The sequence below is a fragment of the Branchiostoma floridae genome, chromosome 17 (genome assembly GCF_000003815.2).
Source record: "Branchiostoma floridae strain S238N-H82 chromosome 17, Bfl_VNyyK, whole genome shotgun sequence".
Lineage (NCBI taxonomy): Eukaryota > Metazoa > Chordata > Leptocardii > Amphioxiformes > Branchiostomatidae > Branchiostoma > Branchiostoma floridae.
Window position 1 is genome coordinate 2214154 of NC_049995.1, and position 10710 is coordinate 2224863.

The 10710-nt window shown below is 43.2% G+C and overlaps 1 protein-coding gene across 1 annotated transcript in view; it reads right to left on the reverse strand.

Annotated features, from left to right (window-relative positions):
- LOC118404887 (collagen alpha-1(XI) chain-like) overlaps window positions 1-7366 on the reverse strand; it is a 10550-nt gene extending 3184 nt beyond the window's left edge. The window contains exons 1-4 of the mRNA XM_035804267.1: window positions 7324-7366; window positions 4472-4564; window positions 3257-3385; window positions 43-708 (exon numbers count right to left, since the gene is read on the reverse strand). Of these exons, the coding sequence (XP_035660160.1) occupies window positions 43-708; window positions 3257-3385; window positions 4472-4564; window positions 7324-7366 (931 nt within the window). The remainder of the gene's footprint in view (window positions 1-42; window positions 709-3256; window positions 3386-4471; window positions 4565-7323) is intronic.
- Window positions 7367-10710: the final 3344 nt, after the last annotated feature.

Sequence of the window (10710 nt, forward strand, 5' to 3'; positions counted from 1 at the left end):
CTGTCAGAACATGTGACTATGAGAGCAGAATAGACGACTCACCTCCATTCGTGGGGGGCCGGCATGTTGGGATTCTCGGCCTTCCGGGCCGCCCAGCGGGCCCGGGAGACCCGTCCTTTCCCCTGGGGCCAGCTGGGCCGACAGGTCCAGGGGGTCCTGGTGGGCCAGGGGGTCCGACAGAGGCAGGGCCAGGTGGGCCCATGGGTCCAGTCTTCCCTGGAGGTCCAGGGGGTCCGGCAGAGGCAGGGCCTGGTGGCCCCACGGGTCCGGTCTTTCCTGGAAGTCCAGGGGGTCCGACAGAGGCAGGGCCAGGTGGGCCCATGGGTCCAGTCTTCCCTGGAGGTCCAGGGGGTCCGGCAGAGGCAGGGCCTGGTGGCCCCACGGGTCCGGTCTTTCCTGGAAGTCCAGGGGGTCCGACAGAGGCAGGGCCAGGTGGGCCCATGGGTCCGGTCTTCCCTGGAGGTCCAGGAGGTCCGGCAGAGGCAGGGCCTGGTGGCCCCACGGGTCCGGTCTTTCCTGGAAGTCCAGGGGGCCCGGCAGAGGCAGGGCCAGGTGGCCCCCTGGGTCCGGTCTTCCCTGGAGGTCCAGGAGGTCCGGCAGAAGCAGGACCAGACGGCCCCGCGGGTCCGGTCTTCCCTGGAGGGCCGGGTGGCCCAGGGGGTCCGACATGGCCAGGTGGTCCAGCTGACACCACAGGTCCCTTTTCACCTGTAAAATGTCAGTTCATTTTTATAATGCAGATATGGTACGGCGAGATTGCAGCACGAAATGTTTAAGTTTTAAAAGGCCTCAATGTGTAAACCAAGCTGCTACGGGGCCCAGACCTACGCCACTTCTTTCCTACATCAAAAACTATCTACTACCAATTATGAAGACCTAAAGCATGTGTAGGCCCTCCACCCAACACCCCCACAAATCCACCCACCCACGCGCCCATCCACAACACACACACACACACACACACACGCACACACGCACACACACAAACCGGAAGTTCTGCTACAGCACCAACGTCAATCACCAAAGGGTTCAAGATCGATTTTGACCTTTGCGCATGTAACGTACACCTAACCACATATTAAACATTATCGCAGTTCACCTTGAGGTTTCTTGTAGGATACGTCGAAGATGCGGGACCACACGCAAAGAGTACAAAAACTATACCTCTAGTTTTCATGCAGGTAATAATTTACTAGATATAGGATGCCACAACGAAAGGTGCAAGATATCCAAGTTACAACAACGCCCTTGCTTTAGAAATGTACTCTAGAATATCACTACTTACGTTCCAGTTTGTCCATCCGTTGTCCAGTGACCCCATTACATTTATTCATCTCTCCTGCGAGAGCAGTGACCATATCTATGAAAACAAAGTTTTGCGAAAATTATCATAAAATGAAACAAAATGTTAACCAAATATAGAGTTCCTTATGTAAGACTTTATCTAAAAAAATGAATGTATAGTAAAATAATACGGAATTCAATTATTTAAGTCACAATTATAGCATACATATCTAATGTACATATGACTCCAGTTATCTCACTGACATATGTGAGTAGGATTTGTTAAATACAAGTGTATAATCAAAGGCAAGAGATGACCAGAATTTTCTAATTCTTAATGCTATCCATCGCTTTGTGTCCGTATGTCAGTCTAAACGGGCGTTGAGATAGAAGGAAAATGTCCAGATTTTCCATGATGTACAAAATGACCAATAAACTGGTGGACGTACCAACTGATAAGTATCTAATACCCGCTCAAAAAAGAACAAGAAACAGTCATTCCTTCAAATACCAGAGTTACCAACCTAGGATTGATGTGTTCAAAAATTCGTACTTTCCCAGAACTATCGTAGAGTGGAATTTGTTATCACCAAGTACAGTAGGGGCATCTTCTCTGGGTAGTTTTAAAGAACGCTTGCAGATAGATGTGCAAAAGTTAGGGGTAACGAGTCGTTCGGTGTAATATAACCAGCTGCTGCTGCGCGGCGTGCATGCGAAGCTGGTGTGTTACGCCGAACGGCGGTTACAGTGAATGGCTATATAGATACAGATATAGAATAGAATAGAATAGAATAGAATAAAATAGAATAGAATAAAATAGAATAGAATAGAACACTTTGTTTTTAGACTAGTACTTACATTCCAGTCGGGTAAACCGGTTGCCTGTGTCTACGGAAAGCTTCACTAACTCTCCAGAAAGCGTAATGACTTTGACTGAAATAGAAAAAAAAATAAAGAAAATTAAAGTTCTGCTGCAGTACCAAGGTCGCATACCAGGGGGCCCAAAATTTACATTGATCTTGGTCTTCCAAACCCCTACCCACATAACAAATATCGTAGTCCATCAAGAGGTTCTCAAGGTATGATGATCACAAATATCAGGAAACACACACACACACACGCCCGCACACATACAAATACACACACACACACGCGTGCGCGCGCGCACAGACAGACAGACACGCCAAAAACTATAACGTTACCTCCATTTTTCATAGAGGTAATAAAACCATGGCTGCGTTCTTCTTTTTTCCTTCTTATTCTGCCAGTAGCCAATCAGAGCTTAGGTTAGATATTAGCTGTTGATGCAACTATGGACAATTTGTAGCCAATCAGAGCTTAGGTTAGATATTAGCTGTTGATGCAAATATGAGCAATTTGTAGCCAATCAGAGCTTAGGTTAGATATTAGCTGTTGATGTAACTATGGACAATTTGTAGCCAATCAGAGCTTAGGTTAGATATTAGCTGTCGATGCAAATATGAGCAATTTGTAGCCAATCAGAGCTTAGGTTAGATATTAGCTGTTGATGCAAATATGAGCAATTTGTAGCCAATCAGAGCTTAGGTTAGATATTAGCTGTTGATGTAACTATGGACAATTTGTAGCCAATCAGAGCTTAGGTTAGATATTAGCTGTTGATGCAACTATGGACAATTTGTAGCCAATCAGAGCTTAGGTTAGATATTAGCTGTTGATGCAAATATGAGCAATTTGTAGCCAATCAGAGCTTAGGTTAGATATTAGCTGTTGATGTAACTATGGACAATTTGTAGCCAATCAGAGCTTAGGTTAGATATTAGCTGTCGATGCAAATATGAGCAATCTGTAGCCAATCAGAGCTTATTCTGTTATATAACTGTTCTGTTGTAAATTTGACACCTATAAACCGGTAAAGTACAAATGTATTGTGTGCAAGTAACCTTTCTAGTTACAGCAAGTTCTCCAATATTGAAAATAAAACAAAACTTACCCGTAAAGTATGGCAGAAGAATGGCGACGACCACGACGAACATTATCCCGGCGATTTGCAACAGCTTCTTACAAATGCTCCAACATTTTTCCCTGATCATGATGTCAGTGTCCGCATCGTAGTCATAAGCTGTTCATGAGTGCAAACAAACATAAAAACTCATGATCAACTCCTCTAGCTCTCTAAGTTGGAATGGCATCAGCACCATTGTAGAAAACAAACTAAGAAAGAGAATAATTAGGATATTACCAATTAAAAATGATTCAACTATGCCCATTCTATTGTTGATTTGCTAAGTTTATGTGTTGACTGACAGAGCAGTATTTTGTATTGTACACATAGTACATCCATTGTCGTTTAGTTCCTTGTCTGTATAGACCGACTGACAGTAGTATTAGTTAAAACGACTCTTAGACCTTTATTTTTAAGCCCCAAAGACACATATGATGATTGTCGTCATTACTTCTGCCTATTAAAGAAACTGCAAACCAATGGATCGTAAGAACGTAAGAACGCGTAAAGCTAAGGGCACAACCCGCCGTACGTGCAATTTGTCCGTACGTTTTTTGGGGAGGCTACGTCCGCCACGTATTGCTGAAAACGTGGGGAACGACTTTCAAGAGCAGGGAGGGAGTACGTCAACACACGGCACACAAAGTTTTGCCTGCACCTTAAGTTCTACGGCGTGTTTGCGTGCAAATCCGTCGAGTTCGTACGGAGGCGGTACTTACCACTTACAGATCCCAAAATATTGCCCACGTTTTGGCACGTAGACACCACGTATTTGCACGTACGGCGGGTTGTGCCCTTAGCTTTATAAACGAACAGATGTAGACCTTTTCTTACAATCTCCAAATAGATCTATCGGGGGCAAAGACAGAATTCAGGGCTAAACAATGAAAGAAAGATTATTAAAACCTGTAACCATATATTGGCCAAACAGTTCAAGAAAATACAACCTCTTTTTTTGGGGGGGGGGGGGGGGTTGTCGGGGAAATTGGAAATGTACATAAAATCTGTCCACGTTGCATTCACATTCGTGATTTGAGCAAAGCCGATAGGAGTGTTCACATTCAAGAAATCAATCCGGATAAGCCATTGCCTTTGAATCGGATTCGATGTTTAATCCGCTTGACTTTTGTTTATAATTAGTGTGAACTGGGTCCTTGACAAAATCTAGACGGCAATCACATTAGGAACTGAAAAGTGCCCTACCTGTCCGTGACACGTACAGACTGTTGGGTATATTCGCAGCCATGTTCGCAATTGTCCTCCAGTCGGTCGGAGGCGGCTGCATGGGTGTGGTACCTGCAGAAAAAACACAAACTTTGATAAGCGTTTCTTCAAGAACATATAAACCTCCCAGTTAAGGCTTAGGTCACGATTCGAAAAAGGGGCCCTGCCGGGCAATTCACGGGCTGTTTTTTGGCACTTTCGGGCGTGACCCCTGCGTTGCCCTGTGGGACACCTCGCGGCTGCCGGGGTATTTTGAGGCCCGGCCGGGACCCTGGTTCAATTTAAGTCTGAGTTAAAATGAACCAGGGACCCGCTCGTACAACCACCCCGCGACCTAATCGTGACAACACCGAGAGGGACCCCTCCGGTTGCCGGCAGTCTGTCGGAATAAATTCGTTACGTCAAAGACCAGGTTTACGGAATAAAAGTGTGTAATTCGTAACACCGGGTCAAATATGTGACGTCACAGATCACGTGAAAGGACAAAAGCCGTGAACTTACACGTATCACACAGTTCTCGTATTACAGTGGAGTTAAGTGCATAGCGCTATACCAAGGGAAAGGAGAAGACCAGGGGAAACAGCCCTTAGCCCACTAGGCAGGCGGAAGAATTCAGCAACAGAAACTTCTGCAGACAAGGGCTGAACAGAGGGGGATAGGACAACACACCACGCAACAGACCACATAATAGGCTGCATCACTGAGAAGCAGGACGAACAGATAGCCTCCTTCATAGAAAGCTTCTATGTTTTTTACGATATTACAACCCCAGACTATAGAAACAAGCTGAAGAAAGATGTTTGGCTGAAGAAGGACGTTTCCTCTGCAATGGCCGACGGAACGCCAAACTTGCAGTCATTCGGACCCATAAGCCATTTTTTTCGTTTTACAAATATAAAAATATAGGCCTCAACAGTTTGGCAAGTCATCCGCCGACATTAAAAATTCCAATAACATGTTTATTTAGTTTAGTTTAGAAACGTAACAGTGCCGCACGTCAGTGCGAGTGCGAGGAAAAGTTGGCGAAAAAAACCGTGCCGCAGTGAACGGACCCCGACGTACCGCACCAGTACTCCAAGTTCAATGATGTACTACCTTAAGTGAATGCAGGCAATGCTTGTTTTTATACCCCTTAAAGAGTGCCCACCAGGAGCCTGCCTGGTTCCCTGCCGTTGTTCGCAGGGCATGCGGCAGGGACCCTACAACTGCCCCACCGGGCTGTGAGAGACAAACGTTACCCTGTCGGACCCCGCAGGGGTGACTACAGGACACCGTCAGAACATCTGACGGGTGTCTGCCGGAGACGAACCTAGGAAGGTGGAAATTTTTTAAAGAAAAATGACGGGGTGCCCGCCGGAACACTCCGGGACCCCCATGGGGCAGCGCGAAGGCAACGTTTGATTGTGACCACGACAGCCGGTAAACAGCCGGTGTCCGCCCGACTTCAGAGCCCGGCCGGGGCTACATCCCTGACGGGCACCGGGCCAATTGTGACCCTAGCCTAAGCATGTATAGTCATAAGACAGTTGTATAGAATAGACACTGGTTACTGTATACTATCTGTACCCATGCAATTAGCCTACGGGCAGCAATTTGCAAATAATTAATCTATTCATTATTTATCATTATTATAAGATATACTGAAAATATACTAGGGTGTTAAGTATTAATCGTAATTGTAAGCATTAGGTATAATATGTAATGAAAGAAAACATTGAAAACAAACACGTAAAATGAATACTGTGCAATAATTACAGAAGAACTCAAAAATTTAAATCATCAAACTGTAACATCCAATCTTAACTGACGTGGCGTTTAGAAATATCAGTATATCAGTGGATAAAATTTGATCAAGATAGCTAACTGGAAGGAAAATATCAGAGAAAAGTGTATTATTTTAAGTACTGTCATATTCTTCGTTTTACATATCTTTTATTACATATCTTTTGACTAACTTCATATATTGAGAGAAACAACATGAGACGAAAATATAAATAGATTATACCATTTTCCCCATAACTATTAAAATCAGGGTGTATAAGCACACTACTTCATGCGTATTCAACAAATTGGTTCTATATTATTAACTGTAGCTTGTACTAAGAATTATTGTCAATTGTAACAGCTAACAGAAAACAGCATTTTGAATTTCAAAATAAATTTCTATGTTATAGATCAGATGTTCCTAATACCCCCCCTCACATTAAGCGCGATTCGATCGGACGACGAGTCTGCGAGCTCTAAATTACGAGGAGGCATGACCCTGCTGCCGACGAAGAAATGGTAGAGTTTCATCCCCCCTTCCCGTCAGGGTCATGCCTCCTCGTAATTTAGAGCTCGCAGACTCGTCGTCCGATCGATTTTCGCCTAATGTGAGGGGGTATTAGGGCGCTGTCAAATGGGTCGTACGATCGTCGTACGATTTTGATGCCATAGCCATAGGATTTTCAAGCAGGTCGCGACAGAACCAACCACCGACACGGATCCAAAACAGCACTTTGTGTACCCAGACAGTTGACCTTACAGGAGACGTGCATTTTTGGGTGCCCATTTTTGTCCTCCAAAATGTCCGAAGTTAGCGATCGTGCGACGATCTCACGACCGCTCCCCTAATACCCCCGTCACATTTGGCGAAAGTAGATCGGACGACGATTCTGCGGCAATCGCCCGAGCCTCGCTTAAAATTACAACTTTATTGCACAACAATTGTACAAGGCAGAAAGTATGGCTCATATGTGACAGGGACGGTTTTTAGGTGAAAAATGCGCCCGAAGATCGTGGGTAATGTTACAGGGGTATACACAGAGACTTTATAACTACAGCCAGCTTACCTCCTCTGTTTCCAGTCCGGGGCTGTCGCTGCCCTCCCGACATGATGCCGCTTGTCAGGTTTCTGTGATTCTTCTGTTCAGCAAGAACACACGTCCTTCACCGGGCTAGGCTGCTGGTGATTTGAGAGGAGCACGAGACCAAAACTACTTTGTCCCTCTCTCATAAAAATATCAAATGAAAATATGAAAGTAGATCAAAGACTCAATTGAATCGCACTGTGCGAAATCCAGACAAATTACTTGGATCAGTTGGTTCACTAAATATGAAGACAGGCTACTTACATGTATATATATTATTTTTGTTGCCTTTTCTTTCCATACGTAAATGTGATGCTTTATAGTTTGCATTTCTGCTTGATTGTACACAATACTCTATTAAAGTGAAACCCGGCGATGCTATATATTAATAAAAACCATCTTTGCCTCAGTTTTTGGCAGTTTCCAATTTCGCCCGTAATTTCCTTCCTTATAATACACTTTTGCCGGCCATTTCTTGTTATACTGGGTCGTTTGTGCTTCTACGGGCCGGTAGTACAAGCAACCCAGTACACGTTTAAAAGAAATGGCGAACAAAAATGTATTATGGCCCCCTAAAAAACGATAAAAAGGCACAGAGAGCCTACTATGCCATAGAGTTTACCCGATACCAATGCTGTGGAAGATGGTACTAGGTAGAAATAGTTATAGAAGGGTTTTTGTACATTTCATATTGAAGAATACAACATAATTAATATTCATGCGCAACTGTAAATATTTATGTGTATCAATATTACCTACTTTATACTGGCGTTGTTTGATTTTTTTATCTATGCTGTGTCCACCGCCACATCATTAGCAGCTGTACTGAACTGAATAACATTTTTACAATACAGTACGCTTGCGAGTGGCGGTGAGGTGGGCATTTACTTTTCGTTTAAAGTTCTGTAAGTCTCTGGTACAGTGGAAGCCGCTTAATTGCACACCTAATTTGCCAGCGAATTTCGTGCAATTATCCGGCGTGTGCGATAATGCGGAGTTGGTCATTTGGACCACACCACCACGGGCGGAGGGGCCAAGAGGTGGTATGGGAGCGAGGTAGCATAATACAAATTTGACATTCATTGACACAAGGAAAGCAGACACACATAATGTACATGTCATTAACTTTATTCATAAATGTTAACAAGGAACTGCACTACAGTATACGATTATATAGCTTCCTGATCACGAAACTAAAGCACTGAACCGCCGAAGGCGAGTGTTATTCCGTCTGTAGGACCCGAGTCGCTGTGTGGTTTCCGACTGGCCGCCAAGAACTTAGAACCATTGCATAAGTATTTCACCGCCACCCTAATTACAGTAATTAGACAATGGACAGATAGAGAACAGTTGTTATTGAGTATGTCATAGCAAGTTGTCTACCAAATCCAAACCATAATCGCTTTCTTTTGATCCCAATAACAAAGGCAGTTATCGGGTTATTTGTACCGTGTTTGACGATTTTTGTCGCGCATTTCTGTCAATTTGTCGACGATGTTTGACGAATTTTTTTGCAATTATCCGGCGTTGGTGATTTTTCACCGTGCAGAGAAGCGAAGTCACTAACAATGGAGTGAATGGGAGACGGTTTGGGATTTGGGAATTCCGTGCAATTACCCGAAGTTTGCGTTTATCCGAGGTGCAATTAACTGGCTTCCACTGTATCTACAATGTCGTGTGGAAGGCAGTTCCATAGCTTAACGATAGCAGGAAGAAAGGTTCTTTTGTTTCTAGTTCATAATCTCCAATCAGATCTTTCTGTTGGCACGACGCGTGTAGTTCTGCAATGTTGATTGAATGAACATAGAAAGAAAGAATAAAGAAAGACGGTATAACAAAGCAAATCATTATTGGGGGTCTTAAATTTTTGAATAAAGGTAAAACTAATCATATTGGCTGAGTCTCAAACAACACAATTTGTACAGTCGAGACAAATCATGGGGATACGTGATTGTTTAAGTCACGACATACTTTAAAGAAAGGTCACAACATGTAATGCTTACAGGAAAAACACCCTCTACTATCTGCAAAGTAAATACATTGAACATTTAGCAGAAAAAAAGTTTTAAGTGACCATTAGGCCACACCAATTTAATTTCTTGGTTCACGGATTTTTTCATAAAAATATGGAGCGAGAGGGCGAAATAAAAATTGTAAACTGGTTGGGGTAAAGGTAACGGCTAATCCAAAACATAAAGAAAAAAAGTTTTCAGCTTGAAAAAAGTACAAAAACACTATTTTTGTACAGTAACAGCACCTGTACCCACACTTTAAGGAGCTTATAATATAAAGGCCAATTTGCTACACCGGAAAGTTGGTGAATGGTTTCATTAATGGTGAAAATTTGCTGAGTGGTAATTTTTATTTTATTTTTTTTCCCCAAAAATAGGAGCGAGCGAATCCGTGAACCAAGAAATTAAATCGGTGTGGCCTTAACAAGAAACAAGAAGGTACCGATGATTGGTAATAAAAACAGGCTTTAAACTATTTAACTTTACACTTATAATAATGTTAAATTTCTACTGGTAGATGAATCTGCAGACTTTGTGGGCAGAAAAATGTTTAATTCATTAAAAAAAATGACAAAAAAGTCTCTTAGTAGTTAATTACAACCATCTTTGTAAACATTGTAAGTATTAGCACACATGCTTCACACATGTTGGTAACGTAATAAGGAAAGAATTGGAACTTACTTACTTATCCTCTCTTAATTTATAGTCTTATTGTAACATGTATCAGAACATGAATGGTATATCCAGACTTGCTTGCTTGGCATATCCTATGAAGTAAAAAGTGGAAAACCAACATGAGTAACAGCATGTCCATTTTGCTCAAAGTGACTTTTAAAATTTCTTGCATCCAGAGTTCTAGCCTGGATACCATACCCCAACCTCAAAATATCTTTTGTGTTGGGGTCTGGCAGGATGGCTGTAGAAATGTTCTCGAAGGCCCTTGATCAGAGGGAGGAGAACCTAGGATTAATGACCACTCACACCACAGGTAGCCAGCTGCAACACACAGCGTTGGTCAGCAGGCTATCACAGTAGCGAATCAGGTACTTGGTGGCCACTGTTATGGATTCAAAAAATACAGTTGGGGGTCTTTAACCAATCATGGTAGGGGTGTAGTACCTCCTGCTGATCCTGCTGCTGTTCTATTGGTGGAGTTTTTTACCCACTATAAGGGGCAAAATTGAGAACCCGGCCTATCCCATCCGGCCAGACCCCTGCACGATAGATACTTGAGATCGGGCTGGGGTTTGGTAACCAGGCTACCAGAGTTCCAGCATCACAGGGAATTGTACGTTATACATGAAGCTTACAAAATTCAGCAGTAAACAAACATCTACACTCAAACATTGCAAACATG